General features: G+C 39.3%; 1 protein-coding gene across 1 annotated transcript in view; it reads left to right on the forward strand.

The window, feature by feature from the left end:
- The window catches only part of UGGT1 (UDP-glucose glycoprotein glucosyltransferase 1), a gene marked incomplete in the record, with an annotated part of 2,149,769 nt that overhangs the window by 190,946 nt on the left and 1,941,081 nt on the right, over positions 1-17,742 (forward strand). The window contains 2 exon segments of the mRNA XM_044070228.1: positions 4,678-4,774; positions 5,752-5,830. Coding sequence (XP_043926163.1) covers positions 4,678-4,774; positions 5,752-5,830 — 176 coding nt within the window.

Consider the following 17,742-nt stretch of genomic DNA (forward strand, 5'->3'; position numbering starts at 1 on the left):
AAATAGACAGTAGTTACATTGGATTACATAGCGATTAACAATTTACATAGTAATTACTTACAACATATTTACAGATGAAGAACATGGTACATCAGTAGACAACTAGAATCTTTATCTGTGAAGTACATAACAGACATTAACAAATGTTACAAGAAGAAGTTCCTGCTGTATAATAAGTACTGGCTTATGAGCATCTGAGCTTGCTATAATCAAAGTAGTTAGTGGAGTGGAAAGAAAGGTAGTGGTTGGATGGGGAGGGTGATATTAGAGTGGGACTTGCAAGGGTATAGTCAGCATGTCTTTAGGTGCGCTTTTAATAAAGTTTTGAAGTGGGTGCATGATGGTATGGAGGTAATTGTGGGTGGGAGGGAGTTCCATAATTTGGCTATGGTGCAAGAGAATAGTGCTTCACCAGCAGAGTTATTGGTTTTAGTGATCTGCAAGTGATTTTTGTTGCTGGATCTTAGTGGTCTGGTGGTGCGATAGGGTTGGAGTAGATTCTGGAGGGATGGGACATTTAGTGGATGATTTACTAGTTTGTGGGCGAGTGAGAGTTGATACCATTGAAGGAGGTGAGGGAGTTCAAGCCAGCCCAGTTCAGCAAGTGAGAGACATTGGTGACTACAGTAGGATGCCCCTGTGGCGAATTTGGCGATTTTGTAGTAGCAGGTCTCTAGCTTGTTTAGATCACATTGCCTTAGGTTGGTATATATTGGACTGGCATAAAGTAGGGTGGAGATAAGGTGGGAATTTGTTATTGTAATCTTTGCTGCTGTGGTGAGAAGTTGCTTATTTCTGTATAGTGCTGCTAGTTTTTTGTGGACTTTTTTTACGGTCAAGGATATGTGAATGTTAAATTTTAGTTTGTCTATTTCCACTCCTAGCAATTTGGTGTGTTCAGCGGGTTGGAAGATGAGTAGTTTAGTTTTGTTTGGGTTGAGTATTAATTGGGCATCGGATAACCAAGTTTCAGCAGAGAAAAAGCCTTCCCGTGTGACTTTTTGCAGTTTGGGTAGGGACTAGGCTGAGCAGATGATGGTTGAGTCGTCTGCGTATTGTATGAGTGTGCCATGTTTGGTGGCAGATGCTAGATTATTGGTGAAAACAGAGAAGAGTAGGGGTCCAAGGATGGATCCTTGGGGAGCACCTATGGAGACAGGTAGTTGGGGAGATGTTATTCTGCCTTACAACGGATTGTTGGCGGTCGGACAGGTAACTCTGAAACCAGTTGGTGACTGATTGTGAGAAGGATAGGTTATTGAGGACAGAGATAAGTTGTTTGTGTGGGACCATGTCAAATGCTTTAGATAGGTCTAGGAAAGTAGCAGAGGAGAGATAGCCATTGTTTTTATGCTGAAGGATAGTGTTAGTAAAGGAGAGTAAGGCAGTTGGGGGTGCTATGGTTTGGTCAGAAACCATGCAGAGTATTGGAAAGGAGGTTGTTAGTAAGGAGGTAGTCTGAGACCTGAGAGTGTATACATCTCTCTAGTATTTTGGAAAGTGGAGAGAGAATAGCTATGGGGTGGTAATTGGTTAGTTCTGTGGAGGGTCCGCCTTTGTGGAGGGGAATCATATGTGATACTTTCCACAGTGTGGGAACGTCACTTTCTGACAGAGATCGGTTAATCAAGATGGATACTGGGTAGGCCAGAGCATCAGCTGCGATTTGTAGGTATTCACTTGGGAGGTTGTCTGCTGCTAATCTGATGGGCCTAAGTTTAGTTAAGAGTTTTTTTATGTTGGAGGTAGGTACAGGAGAGAGAGAAGGCAGTGGTGAGATTACTAGTTGAAGGTGTGGGTTGGAGGGGAGGGGGGTTGTGTTGTTTAGCTAGTGATAGTATGGTTTGTGTGAAGTGTGTGTTGAATGAGGTAGCAATATTTTCTGAGGAGTGTGGGATGTTAGGAGGAGGGGTACTGACTTTACCTGGGTGGATGATGGAGTTTATGGAGGACCAGAATTGTTTGGGCTGTGTTGAAAGGAGAGGAGTCTAGGGCAGACTGGTAGTATTGGAATTTGTCCTGTTTTGTTAGCTTTTTGATTCTGTTGCGTAGTTCTAGGAATTTGTCTAGTTGAGGGGGTTTTGCGCCAGTGCTCCCAGGCTTTATCCCTGTTTTTCATTTCTGACTTAGTGGTTTTCTGTAGCCATGGGGAGGGTTGTGCTTTGATTCTGGAAAGTCTTATGGGGGCATGGTAATTAAGGATGCTCAGGAAGGTAGTATTAAAAAATTCAACTGCTTCATCAAGACTGAGGTACTTTAGTGGATGCCAGTTACATTCTTTGAGGGATGAGATGAATGTGAGTGGGTTAAAGTTTAGTTTTTTACGTATTTGACGGTAGATGACAGGTTTAGCTTGGTATAGGTATTTTTTGAGTAGGAATGTTGGGGAGTGATCACTGAGGCTATCTGATAAGCAGCATGTTATATATGACTGGGGGTTCTTACTGACTAGTATCCAGTCCACGGTAGTGTGCTTGCTGGAGTTTTTATTTATCCTGGTTGGCGACTGGACCAGTTGGGTGAAGCCATGAAGGTTTACATGATGGGTTGGATGGTTGCCAGAACAGGATTGCTAGTCAATATTGAAATCTCCTAAAATGATAGTTTCTTGGGGGAGATGGTGGGTAGACCAGCTGAGGAGGTTTTCTAGTGGAGGGATGTTTTGGCCAGGTGGGAAGTAGCATCCAATTATGTTGATGGTTTTGTTTTGGTTTATTTTGAGGTTGGTATATATTATTTCTTCATTGCTTATTTGTGGAGCTGATGATTTTAAGATCTGGATGTTTAGATGCTGTTTAAATATTATAGCTACACCGCCTCCTTTCTTGTTTAGCCGGTCTACTCTTAGTATGCCATAACCTGTAGGGAATATTTGCTCACTGGTAATGTGAGGTTTTAGCCAGGTTTCTGTCAGGATGACTATATCTGAGGAGTACAAGTCTATGGTGGCATGGAGTTCATGGACTTTGTTGGATATACTTCTGATATTTAGGCTTAGTAGAAGGAAGTCACTTGGCTTTCTATTGGCTGTAATATGGGAGAAGTTGTGGTTTCTAGTCTGATTATGAGGATTGGGGTTGGAGATGGTAGGGTCGGGGTGGATATCTCCACTTAGGGCTAGTTTAGATATGCATGAGGTTATTAGTTTTCTCAGTTTTTGAATGTGTTTGTTTATAAGGGAAACTTTATGATTGTGCTCTTTGGGTAATAGGTATGGTGGGAGGGTTACTGTGTTAAGTTGTAGGGATGTTTTATGTTTGAGTAATATAGTTGGTAGAATATGTGGGGGGGTGCATAGGGATGTTTCTTGAGTTGGTGGGAGGGGAGCTGAGTGAGGGTGAGACATGAGTGGTGGTGTGAGTACTAGTACAGTGGTAGTGGATGAGTGGGGGAATGATGGAGCTTTGGTAGGATGTAAGATATGCAAGGAGAGTGCATGCCATGAGCATAGGCAAGGTATGCTTGTACATGTTAGTTGAGGAGGTGTGATAGTAGTGGGAAGATGGAGGCGGTAGTGTTGGGTTACTGCTGTGGTTGGCTACTGGAAAGATGGGAGGGGTGTGTGAGTGCAATAAAGGTGGGACCACTGGGGGTGGGAGGGAATAGGGGCAGGGTGGGAAGCGAAGTAGGTAGAGACCCTATTAGTTGCTCTTATGAGGTGGCTGGAAACGATCAGGTAACCGAGTTAACTGATAAATGAACTTATGATAGTGACTAGGGTGGTTGTAGTTGTAAAAATGGTGCCTGCCACAGGTAATATTTATTAACTTTGGGATTGTCTTGAGGTAATAAACAGGGAAGGGGGAGGGGAGAACAAGGGTGTGAGCAGGCAGTTCCTTGTACTGCTGCTAATGAGCCAAAGCAAAGACAAGTTTGTGTTTAAGAAACAATCACAATTGACCAAGGACTGCTCTGAAACTGTAAGTCATTTCTTAACCATTTCTCAAGTGGAAAAACAGGATAACCTTGTAACAGTAGGCTACTGTGGTCTCAGTTTAAATTAACAAACACACAGTATTGATCAGTTATGGATACTGTTTGCTAACAGAAGGGAATAAGAGAGAAAGTAGAAGATGAGTGAGTGTGTGTGTGTGTGTGGGGGGGGGGGGGGGGGCCTGCTTACAAGCCAAAGCAGAGTGCTCTCCAGGGGAAAATGAATATTGGCTCAAACAGGTAGACACATACTCAGTTAACTTTAGCTGTTTGCAGACAGTTCAGACCCTGACTGCGCTTTTCTTATAAGAATGATAAAGGTGGTACCGCAGTTGAATACTTAAGAGTGGTGTTAGGTCTAGAAAAAAAAAAGTACAGAGAGGAGTAAGCACTTTGAGATGATAAAGATATATTAGAAAGATTACAAAAAACAAACTGAGTAAATAGCTACTGTATATGCAGAAAAATGTCTTGAACCAACAACTAGTATATGCAGATACTGAGCCAATTGGAAAAACATCTGTTAGAAAAAACTCGACAGTTATGCAGTCACAGATAAAAATATAGCGAGCAGCACTCACCCACCAGTAACAGTATTTACAAATTATTTTGTAATATATATTTTAATGAACTGCTGTCATTCATGCTTTTACTTGGAACTGATAGGAATTTGAAAACGTCTGGTTGGCTTCATAATTCAGGAAAGTATTTAACCATTTCTGTCTATTTTTTAATCATTTCCAGAATCCCAGTAAAAACAAAGTGTACCTTTCAGGCTACGGTGTTGAACTTGCCATCAAAAGCACAGAATATAAAGCAAAGGATGATACACAAGTGAAAAGTGAGTTTATACATTATACCCATTTTGTGTTAAATGAGAAAAAATGGTCTATGGCTGTTAGGAAAACTGCTGAACAAATTCAAGCACTCTTTTAAGTTCTCTGATGGGCTTTCAGCTGAAGTAGTACTTTTTTAATGTCTGTTACATTACTACAGTATAAAGATTTATAAAATGACATGATTGCCCATCCCAAATGTATTGCATTGCATTTTTCGTTCAGTGGATTACTGTAGAGTAAAAACTATGGAATGATTGGATTGTCTGTCATCAGTATTGTCCCTTCACTGATGGTTAAAAACAGTTTGTTACTTCTTGTAGCAAAGATAAAGTGGGGTAAATTGTAGTATTCCGTTTAATCTAGTATCATTAATGTAAATAGAAAATGCTTAACTGAGATTTTTGACTGAATTATACAAAATACATTTGTCTGTTACTAAATTGTCTAGAAAAAAAATCCATATCTCAAATACATTGTAGTAATTTAGAATTTTAAGTTTTTCATAAAGTTTTATGCATGTGTTCGTGTTAATGGGTGCAAAAGAAACTTAAGGTAGAATTATACCATTAGCTGTATGTGTCATGCTTTTTTGTTTCCTTATTCTGCTTTATTTGTAAGCAGGGATTAACATATAATCTGGGTATGCAGAGTATGATTTGGTAGTTACTGTACTTGGGAGTTGCTTATTGCCATGGAAGTATGACACGAGTGTTTTTGCATTTTTCACAGTCACTATTATTGTATAGTCCTTAAATCTGGAGCAGCATATCATATAGCCTGCTGTTTGTGTACGAGGTAGAAGACTGAAAGTTTTTCATGCATTACCTTTTTGAGGTGGGGCCTCTGTACACTATCAGTTTTACTTGCATGCTAGCTCAGGCCTATTGTAAGGGAATATTTGGCATGGTGTATGCATATTATATCCACAGTGCTGCAGCTAAAAGATGATTTTAAAAAATGCATTTACTGTACATTGCAGGTACTGATACCAACACAACAGTATTAGATGAGAAAGACTCTGTGGATGAAGTACAAGGATTTCTTTTTGGAAAGTTGAGGTATGATCCAAAACCCTTATTTGGAGTACAGAGTTCATTTTGTGCACAACTTTAGACTTCAACATAAAATGGAGAAGACAAGAGTGTAAAAGTCTTGCAGCTAAAATAGGGTTTCACTGATTTTGTATTCTGATCTATTTTGCATACTCAACTGATTTTTCTTGTCTCCTAAGACTTTTATTACTGAAGCTCTGACATCAACACCATTATTTACTATCATTGCTGGTATTTCCTTTTCTTGAACCTGTTCTATGCACAGAGTTCTCATACACTGTAGTTAACTTATTTTGGGAAAAGCCAGTGCCAGTATTACATGTACATAGATGTGGATGTGTGTGGGTATGGGTGTGTATTCCTCCCTCTCTCTCTCTTATGTAGCGTATTATACTCCAGTCTAGCTTTTTCGAGAGTTACAAATCTTCTTGCTGGAAGCAGTTTCTATTGCACAACAAAGTTCTTTTTATTTCAGTGGCTGTTTTTATTTATTTTTCATTAAACTTTATTGCAAAGGTTTAGTCAAAATTTGTTAATAGATATAACTGAGGTAGACAAATAGCCACTGAATATTTTTGTGCAATTGTTTGGGGGGAAGGGGGTCTGATCCCGATGGTGTGTAAACCTTTCAAAAACATTTAAACAAGCTACCAACATGCAAAGACCAAAAGTGATGGCTTCTTCTCTAACAGGAAAAAAAATCCCCAAGGTCTTTACGAAGTTGATGAATAAATTTAGAGTTCATCTGTAAAAGTCAGGAAAAGTCAAAACTCGTTCAAAAGAGAGCAGAATTAATTAAAAATGTGTATTTGCTCACTGATTCTGGGACTTCATCGCCTTTTTTTTTTTTTCCCTAAATCCATATCCACATCCATTTTGCTAACCCCCAGTAAGATGGGAAGTGGGTTAATTACTGTAATTTCTAGAAAACCTTAAATGATTTCAATACCAAAGCTCAGATGTTAAACTAAAATTGAGGCCCTGTGTTGATACCAACCAAGTGTTGCAGTCAGTCATATGAGAGGTTGTGATAGAAGCTCTGTCGCCTAAGCTGCATACAAATAGGGAAGAACTTCACAAGCCAGGCTTCACACTTTCAGGAAAGAGCCTGAAGAATTACAGCCATTAAGGGGGACAGGTCAAAATGTATCTCCCCTTTTGCCAAGATGGCCTATAGAAAGCTGGCTGGGGTGATTATTATTTGTTTGGCAGACAAGTCTCTAGTACCTTTCATGGTACCTCATGGGACAAACGTATTTAGTGAAGTAAAGTTCGACTAGCCTTTATATACCATCAGTACATGTAAAGATTCCTTACAAATCAAAAAGGGTTAGAAGTTGGTCTTTTCTTTTGTCTAGTAAGTATTTTTAAATAAGTGCTCCCTTTCTTCAAGACTTTCCAGATGTGTGGAATAGAAACTTAAACATTCTTATTCAACCGCCAGCTTATGGATCAGTTTATTTATTATACACGTCCCTTATGTATTCCAATTTGAAACCATATCCTGGATCAGTAGATGTGCCGACTTCATCTAAGAGGACCCTAGCACATCCATTATTCAAGAAGAAGCAAGATGCTTCAACCCTCACCAGGGAGGGGCAGGTTTTAGGAAGGTACGGTAAAATAATTTATATGCTTCTACCACCTTAAGACTAAGGACTTGCACATATATAGCTGGTATTTTTACAGATGTCATTATTTGACCAGTTCTTACAAAATAGTAACACTGTGATTCCAGACTGAAAAAAAGAGTCACAAAAATGGAATAAAAACACTAGGTTTTAATTTATTGCCTTTAAGGCAGCTAGGTCTGCTTATTTTGCAATGGATGCAGCAAATGGGGCGGCCTTGACTGGTGTTAATCATAATGAGAATATGCTTGGCTTAGTCCTATAAAGGTGACTAATTGTAGTGAAGCTTCTGTTTTAGTCATCAGTGTTACAAATAATTCTGTGTGTGGTTCCTCAACTGCAAAACTGTCAAAACGCTGGGAGGAGAAGGGTCTTCTAAAGGATCGACATTAGGAGGAGTATTTTCTAACTGCTCCTTGTTTTCACAGAAACTGTTCTGAGAAATACCTGCACAGAAGACCTCTCTAAAAGTATTAATGTGCTAGATGTCTTAAATGTAAACATATGAAATAAAGTGCTGTCTTCTCATGTCTTGTCCTTTCTCAGGATATTTTCATTCTTTTTGTAATATTGCCATTTCCAAATCTAGTGTGTGTGTGTGTGTGTATATGTGTATATATATGTGTATGTGTATATATATATATATATATATATATATATATATATATATATATATATATATATATATATATATATATATATATATATATATATATATATATTTATATATATATGTATAGATGTGTGTGTATATGTATATATGTGTGTGTGTGTATATATATATATATATATATATATATATATATATATATATATATATATATATATATATATATATATATATATATATATATATATATATGTGTTGATATTGTTAATTAGCTGGATTGCGAACTTCACGTATCCATTCCTTATCTTAAAGTTGGAATTTACACAAAGCAATAACAAACAGAATTCTTTTCTTTGGAAAATACACCTTTTAGTTGCACCATCTGTTATGTCTTCTTACATTCTTAAAGTAGCTTTGTACAAGTCTCTCCTGAAGTTTGGCCACTAGCCTACTGGCTTACTGGGGCTAACCTGGTCAACAAAAGAATAAATAAAATAAAAAAAAGCTTATTTATAAAGACATTGCATGCCAAGCCAACATGTTGGCATTCTTTTATTTTATAATTATGCCATCTGAGTATTGTGTTCTTTATTTTACATCCTTATTTGCAGTTATATTTGTTATACCTTATTTCTGTTACTTGTAGAAAGCTGGATTGTCTTAATTTACTCTCGCTCTCATCTGTGTGGCTTCTTCATCACTTAATCTGTTTAGGTTGTACTCTGAGCTTCATCCTGCTACACCACTTAGCCTAGCAGTGGTAACTGTTGTGGATTCAGGCTGCTATCCCAAAGCCTGTCCATGGGTGAAGCAAAAATTGATGGCCTAAGTTGAGAGGGATTAACTGGAGTATCCGTCACTAGCAAGGTTCTCACCATGGGCTCCCAGGCATCAGATTTTAATACAAACATTTAATGTCTGACGTGATGTGTCTTTGCAAGGTGCAGATGCCAAAGAAGAGAGACAGGCTGATATCAGTGGAAGACCCCACAGATATCTGTCCTGTCTCCATATCACCTTCGTGTGATAACTTTGAACACGGGTATGTCATTGTCTCACCTTCCTCTAACAGTTAGGCTTAGGAAAGGATCTCCCTTACTCTTTTGCCCTGTGAAGGAGACTGAGGACCAAGAAAGTCTTGTATCCAAATTAGATTTTTTTATTAAGTGGATAAGGATAGTGAAGCCTCTCCCCCTCAGCTCCCCCCTGTGATAAACCCCTTGCTTTAGGCTGAGTAAGTCTTTTATGGACTAGTCTGTGTTCTTGTCTTCCAGAAGTGGCTATGTTTGTATCAGAAGAAAGAGAAGAAGCCTCATTTCATTCAACCCATGATTCTGTACCCGGGTATTCTGTTTTTGCAGTCAGAAAGCACATGGTTACTGCTGCCTGTGCTAACAAGAAAATGGAAGGGTAACCATTTGAGATGTCAGGACTCGGAGTGAATCGCGAAACATGGAAACTGAATTGCTGGAAAAAAGGGCTTGCGTGTATACTAAGTCCAAGGTGGCCATTTCTTGAAATATTCCCTTTTCACTAAGGTATGGTGATCTCGGAATTAGTATATACAATTTGGTGGGTGGGAGGCTTGATCCCCGCATCAGGGGGTGCAGGGGAAACTTGCCCCCCACCCGAAAAAAGATGTTTAAACGAGACTACCATTCTAAGAGATTCATTTTTCTGCTGGAATTTGGTCTTTTTTTCAGCTTGTTGGCATTTCTAGTACTGACATTTCGGTAGGGAGCCAAATGGAAGGACTCTAAAAACCTACAAGTGGAGTGAGATGTCTTGCAGGCATCCTACAGCTTACTCCTATATCATCTGTGCTGTACTCAGTAGGTCCTAACCTTATGGCCAAAAATGTGTCCAGCAGTCGGGGGAGGGTGTGTAAGTGGATGTTTCTTCTGCCTTGCTAGTGCTTTACTCCCTCAACTGCTTGTTTCTTCTGTCTAGATTCTAGTCCTTTCTGTAGTGTACCAGGCCCTGGAAAACCTTTTTAGCCCTTCCTGATGTACTCTTACCATGGCCTCTACAGTATGCTGCTATGTACCCTGCTGCAGTTTTCACTTTAGTGCTGTGGCTAGACCTGCAGAATTTGGGATCTACCTGTAGAGGATGTTGTGCCTGGGGCTGTTGTCTTTTACGGAGGAGTGCCAGTAGGCCATCTTGGATATCTTCTTCTAGAAAGAGCTCCTTTCTGGGAGGTAGTCATAGATTTGGTAGAAGACCTCATCAAGACAGAACAAAGTTTGACAACTTACACTGGCAGTACATAAATACCCTCCTTTGTTATGACTTCCAGGCAAGGCTGCTATCGTAAAAAAAAAAAAAATCTCCTAGTTTGTGAAGGATCCCCCCAAGTATTGGATATTATCTCCACCAGATGTTCATCGTGCATACAGCGGCAGTCATAACAGATGGGGTTCTCCTGCCGTCAGGCGGGTCCTCGGCCGGCCGAATTCCAAAGTCTAGGTCCGGCGTCGGTTGTCATCGCTTCTTCCCTGACATCAGTGCGACAGGGGTATAAAGGAACCAGCCGACGCCATTTTCTTCAGTCTTTCTTGCCGCACGGTGCCCGAAGCAGAAGCAGTTCGCAAGTGCCGGTCGGCTAGCTCCTGAAATTACGAAAATTTTGAAACTTAAGTCTTCTTGAAAGCGAAGTACCCCGTTGGGGAAACTTTTCTTGCCTCAGACCGATGTCAGACAAAGTTAATAATTGTAAAGCAGGAAAAATGGTCCCAAAACTAGGGCACAAGCAAATAACAAATAAAATCCACGGCCACTGCACAACAAAAGCTGAAAACTCCAGCACTGTCCAAGATGGAATAATTCAAAGGCAGGACAACGAAGTAATCCACAGCAACAAAGATTTATTACAGACTTAGCGCTTTCACCTTACAAGGCATCATCAGAGTCAAAAAGCTGTTACAACAACCCTCATTGAAATGACTTCAGTATTTAAATGAGGGTTGTTGTAACAGCTTTTTGACTCTGATGATGCCTTGTAAGGTGAAAGTGCTAAGTCTGTAATAAATCTTTGTTGCTGTGGATTACTTCGTTGTCCTGCCTTTGAATTATTCCATCTTGGACAGTGCTGGAGTTTTCAGCTTTTGTTGTGCAGTGGCCGTGGATTTTATTTATTTGCTTGTGCCCTAGTTTTGGGACCATTTTTCCTGCTTTTCATTTTGTGTTGGCTGTGCCTCCGGAAGCTGGTGAATTCTGGTGGAGATGGAAGCTATACTTAAGGAGTTGGCAGGTGTAGTGGACAAACTCATTAAAGTTTATGCCAACAGTAATGAAGTTCAAAACAATTATGTCAATGTAGATGTTGATGTGAGGGGAGTCTCACGGATACGCAGGTTGAGCTATTTACATTGCACTCGCCACCGGCGAGTTCTATAGTGCCTGGACAAGTGCACAATGTATCTAATACAGCTACTTTATACAGTGGAGCAGTTTCAAAATCAGCGTCGGGCGTTTCGCGTCAACCAAACGTGATGGGAGCAGGTTTGGTTGCACCCCCGATGCCTTCGGCGAGATCAGAAAGTGTTTTTCGAGTGGAGTCATGGTTTCAGACTCCTTCTTTCGGTGAAAACAAATTTGATTCGGAGAGAGTGGGGGCTGACATACCCTCGCTAAAGGAGCAGATATTTAGGTTTAATAAGTTGTGTACCAAATACAGGGCTATGCAATTGGACAATTGGTTTTTGGCCCAGTCCAAGGAATGGAAGCAAGTACCAAAGGGATTAAGAGTGTGGAAACTGCCTATGGGAATTGATGGTGAATCTAAGGCTTTTGAAGAATTGACTAAACTCTTTGATCGAACAGGTATGGAGCTTCTTGATATTATCATTGATAATAATAATACTAAGATGTGCTCCTTAAGGGATGACATTACTAAACTACACATGAGCATTACCACTGACTTGCTTTTTTTTTTCAACATAAAGCAAGTTTTGAAAAAGTTATTAGGGATCTAGACAGCTATGTGCAGCAAAGTAAACTGGTCAAAAACAAAAAACTAATTAGAGACACTACTGATTATGCTACTAACAGTGTTTATCCCCCCGGAAAAAAGTGGCCTAAGCAGACTTTTAATAATGATTTTGGCAAAGGCAGTATGTCACAAAATATAGTCAATGGAGAATATTGTGACAAGTGTGATGACCAGGTTCCTGGTGGAGATGATGAAGTTTTTTTGGACGGTTATCAAGGTCCCCGGAGGTCGAAGAGACTGTTGAACCAAGGAACAAGGACTACTTATTATCCTCGGGAGGGGGGGTATTATTAGGTGACTTGAGTGATGTTTCTACTGTTGTTATGAATGTTTGTTCTTATAAGTCTTCACCTGTTTCCAATGTGCAAGGATTTAATACTGTATTTGTTGATGACAATTTATTAGATGTTTGTGTTAGTGAATTGAATTGTCAGCAAGGATCCCTGGTGGGGGGAAGGGATGAATTGAAAGGCAATGGTGTTTTAATTAGTTGTAATGATGATTTTTTGGTTAAAATTCCTGATGGGCCTTTGCATGTATGTTTTAATGAGATGGTTGAATCTAGAAACAATTGCAATAGTGATACTATTGATGGTGTAGATGGTGTGAGCCTTATTAATACAGGTTATGAATTGTCCTTAACCAGCAATGTATTTTTAATGAATGAAGAAATGAACAATGGTGTCTATGATACTGGGAAAGTTGTTGGTAACAATATTTTGAGTGCTGATGTAAGGTTGCCACAGGATAACATAAGTTCTGTTATTGATGAAAGTTTAAAGTGTACTGTTTTAAAGCAAAAAGGTTTTACCATTTATAACTATACTGAAGTTGAGATAGGGGGTACGCATTTTGAATTATTTACGAAGGGTTTGAGCTTTGTTCCTAGTTTTAAGCTAGACATAGCACATATTTTATCTAGTTTGAAATTGTTTGTGAGGAGGTTGAACCTTCAGAAATATTTTCATGACAATCAGAATTTTGATATGGGTGTAAACAACACCCCAGGTTCTTTGTTAAAAAGAAAAAGTACATTCAACCCACCCACTTGTCCGGAATTTGTGTTTTTTGAAAAATTGTTGGAGTTCGAGTTTAGGAGAATTTGTGCATCACCCAGTAGTGTTATGGATAATGTATCCAGGGGTGAAAGAATATTGCTCAATGAATTTAGTAATTCGAACAATGTGAGGTGTATGAAGCCGGACAAGGGGGGTGGGATGGTACTTATGAATAAGATTGATTACTTTACTTGTATGTCTAGAGTCCTGGATGATCAAAGCACTTATTCCTTGGCATCCATTAATGAAGTAAACCGTGCGTATACCAAAATTGATATGTTTTTGCACGATGCGCTGTTTCAGGCTATGATTAGTGAAACGGAATATGATTACTTGTTGGTTAAAAATCCAGTGTTGCCGTGTATTTTTGGGATACCCAAGGTACACAAGGGTATCCAGAATTTACAATTTAGACCAATTGTTGCCGCAAGGGGTTCAAAGACTGAGCCTCTTGCGGCATTTGTTGATCACGGGACTAAGATAGTTCAAACTGAAGTGTCCCATATTCTAAGGGACTCTTGGCATTGTTTAGAAAGATTGAGGGACGTCAAGAATATAACGGATGATTATAGTTTTTTGACAATAGATGTCATTAACCTCTTTTCGGTAATTCCTCACAATGAAGGCTTGGACATGTTTGCTGCAAGCCTTAATTTTAGCAATGCCATTGATAAATCTAGAGTAAATTTGTATTGTGACTTGATGGAATGTGTTTTGAATAACAATTTCATCAAGTTTGAAGGAGAAATTTACAAACAATGTTCAGGCGTGGCCATGGGGGCAAAATGCGCCCCGGTATACGCCAATTTGGTGTTATTGGCTTGGGAAAGGGCTTTTGTGTTTTCATCAGAATATAGGAACAATATAATATTGTACAACAGATTTTTGGATGATCTTCTGATCATATGGAAAGGTGGAGAAGCACTTGCTAAGGAATTTGTTGAGCATTTAAATGGCACCACTGGCTATTTCAAGTTCACTTTTTCTTGGGGAGCAGAGAGTATTAATTATTTAGATATTAATATTTCCAAGATAAGTAATGAATTGTCAAGTACAATTTATAGGAAGGACAACTACTCAAATTCGTTACTACATTTTACCAGTTGCCACCCCTTTCATCAACGGAAGGGGGTAATAAAAGGGCAGATGGTACGTATTTCTAGGTTAGTGAGTGACGATGCGACCTTTAGACTAGAAATCTATAAATTAATTGGAATGTTATTGGAGCGAGGCTACCCGATTAGTTTATTGCGAAGTGTGAAGAAAGAAATTTATAAAAAAAGACGTAGTATTTATGTTCCCATCTTGAGGGGTGATGGTGTAGTTGAGATGGGAACCTCAAATTTTGTGGATTCGACAAGTGGGAACAATAACAATAACAACAATAACAATAATGTTAAGGGCCCATGTTTTATCATGAAGTATAATGATAAATCCAAGGAATTATGTGCAGTATTGAGAAATGTGTGGGACCATTGTTTGAATATTGATTTGAAGAAGGTGGTGGGTAATGAGCCTGTGATAGTTTATAGTAGGGGCCAGAATCTAAAAGGCATGTTTGAAAGGAACAAACAATATTGTAGGTCAAGGATGAGTAAATGTGGAGGTTGTAGATGCTGTAGGTTTATAGCGGATGGCCCATATGTAGTCGTTTCAGGATATAAATATACTTTGTCCTGTCCGGGAATTTGTAATTGTAATTCTAGAAATTTAGTATATGTGGCCAATTGTTCATCCTGTGAGGCATTTTACGTCGGGATGACTACCCGCAGATTAAGAGACAGGATTCCTGAACATCTCAGATCCATCAAAAATAAAGATTCCCATAATGCTTTGTACCTTCATAGTATCAAATGCAACAATTTCAAGAAATTTATGTTTTTTGTTATTGATAGGGTGTTTTTAGATAGCGGTGGTGACATTAAGAACAAGGTAGCTTTAAAGGAGATGGAATGGCAACTTAGGTTAAATGCCATGTGCTACCCTGGACTTAATGATTACATTTCCATTAAACCCCTTTTGGTGCATAGATCCCAGGTTGTGTAGATGCGGATCTATATATATCTAATTGCACTATAAGTATGAAAATATTAATATTATCAACAATATTGTTTTTATATACACTATTTGCATTGGTATTTGCATTAGTACTTTTAAAATGAGTTATTTTTTTCTCTTTTTTAACAGGAGCATTTATTGTTGAATTTATCAAATGAATATTTAATAAATATGTGTAGTTATTTATAATATAAAACTTATTTATATATATATATTAATATCTTTTTGTGTACAATTTTGGATTTAATAAGTTGACATTTGAATGTTAGATTTACTACATACATATATTTACAAATGTATATATAGAATGTGATGAGTTTGACTAATAAATGTATTATAGATATATTTTAGTAGGATATGTTCTGAATTTACTATATGAACTTCATTGATAGTGTTATTTAATTCTTATGCAAAGGCTCTTAGGGTGGGTGTGTATGTTTAAATGTTTTAAGTGTTTTTGATGGTTTAATTGTTTAATTGTTTAATGGTTTCAATTGTTCACAGACTTTAGTATTTAAATGAGGGTTGTTGTAACAGCTTTTTGACTCTGATGATGCCTTGTAAGGTGAAAGCGCTAAGTCTGTAATAAATCCTTGTTGCTGTGGATTACTTCGTTGTCCTGCCTTTGAATTATTCCATCTTGGACAGTGCTGGAGTTTTCAGCTTTTGTTGTGCAGTGGCCGTGGATTTTAAAAGTTAATAATTGTATTTCTTGTGGGAAGCAAATACCGCATAAGGATTTCCATTCCCTCTGTATTCCTTGTTTAGGCCCAGACCACGACGTCTCGGTCTGTCGCTTTTGTGCTACATTCAACAAACGCACCATTAAGCGTTGGGCGGAGTTCGCCCAGCATTATTTTGGCAAAACATTTAACTATATTATGTCATCGGATACTCTGCCTCCAGTTTTGTCTAAAAAGCGCAAAGATAAGGACCGACACACGAGGTCCGCGGCCTCTACCGACACCACGCCAAAACCAACTACACGTGGTCCGGTTCTCAGCGAGGCGCCTACGCAGCCCCTGACTACCGACGACACTTCATTGGCGGTGTCTCCTGTGCCCGAGGTCGCAGGCTCCTTGGCCCACACCCCGACTACAGATACCGAAGCCACTCTTGGCGTTGAATCTCAAAATGTGGACAGGTCTGCCTCCTCTCAAGGTGTCTTCAGACCTTCCTCTTCTTTTTCCATCAAGGCTTTCACTAAGTCTAAAGCAGCCATGCATTCTAAGAGACAAGCTACACAGGGCCCATCTCCAGGCCCTTTTGAAGACTCTGATGCAGAGGAGTCCATTCCTTCTGTATCCCCCCCCCAGAGGATTACTCATTTGGAGAAACTTTGCATACCTTAAGGGAACACTTCCACTAGGAAGACCAAGATTATTCAGATTCCAAGAAAAGGCTTAGGGAATTAATCTTGCTACCTCAGCACAGGCCTCTGGCTATACCTCCTGTCTTGGACATCCTAGATGATGTTTACTCTGAGGCCTGCCTTAACCCGGATTCCTTACCTCCAGCCCCAGTCAAGCCTGACAGGTACTACAGGGTTCCTGATTCACACCAATTTCTATACAAAAGCCATGCTGCTGACCCAGAAACCATCTCACATGGACCCAAGGGAATTAAGGCCTCCACTGCTAAAAATCCATTACCTTCCGAGAGAGATTCCAGATCCTTAGAAAGGTGGGGAAAAAAGGTATATACCTCGGCTACCTTAACCATGAGGGCCTTAAACTGTCAGTTCCATATGCTAAAATACCAACAGTTTTTGTTGTCACAATTGAAAAGTAAAATGTCACAACCTGAACAACCAGACTTGAAGGAGTTGCAGGATTTGATGCATAGTGCAGAACAAGTGGGTAAGCATACCTTACAATGTGGTTTTGATGCTCTAGAGGCCTCATGTAGAGCTGCTGTTACAGGATCAGTCATACGTAGACATGCCTGGCTCAAGGAACAATCCTTGCCAGATCATGTCATAGCAAAATTACTAGATGCCCCTCTACAAAAGGATGTATTATTTGGTGCTAATGCTGAGGAGGTATTAAGGAAAATGGAGGAAAAGGCTAAATCAATGCAAACTGTGAAAGATTTTCTACAGATACAACCCCCACGTTTCAGTAGAAATTGGCCTTCCAAAAATTGGTCTTTTCCAGCCACGGACAGACCCCAAAGAGGTAGATACAGGAGCCTGAGGGGCAGAGGACAATCTCAAGGATCGTTTAGAGGCAGACAATGGCAAGCTCCTACACAAAGAGGTGGTGGTGAGGATAACTCGTAACCATTCAGAAAGCAAGCCCAATTACTTTCCCCTTTGCATGCCAAGCAAGACTCAAATGGCAGCACCCTTAGGAGGAAAACTGGCCTTATTTTCAAAAAATTGGCATATTGTCACAAAAGACAAATGGATCCTGGACATTATAAACAGAGGCTACAGATTCCATTTTCACACCCTTCCAAAAATGAGAGGCATGCCAAACCTGCCACACAATCAGAGGGCAGAGGCACAAAGGCAAATTACAGATCTCATAGACATGAAAGTTATTCAAAAGATACCTACGCACGAA

This window comes from Protopterus annectens, chromosome 4.part1, assembly GCF_019279795.1.
Source record: "Protopterus annectens isolate FY-2018-M chromosome 4.part1, PAN1.0, whole genome shotgun sequence".
In the NCBI taxonomy this organism is placed as follows: domain Eukaryota; kingdom Metazoa; phylum Chordata; order Ceratodontiformes; family Protopteridae; genus Protopterus; species Protopterus annectens.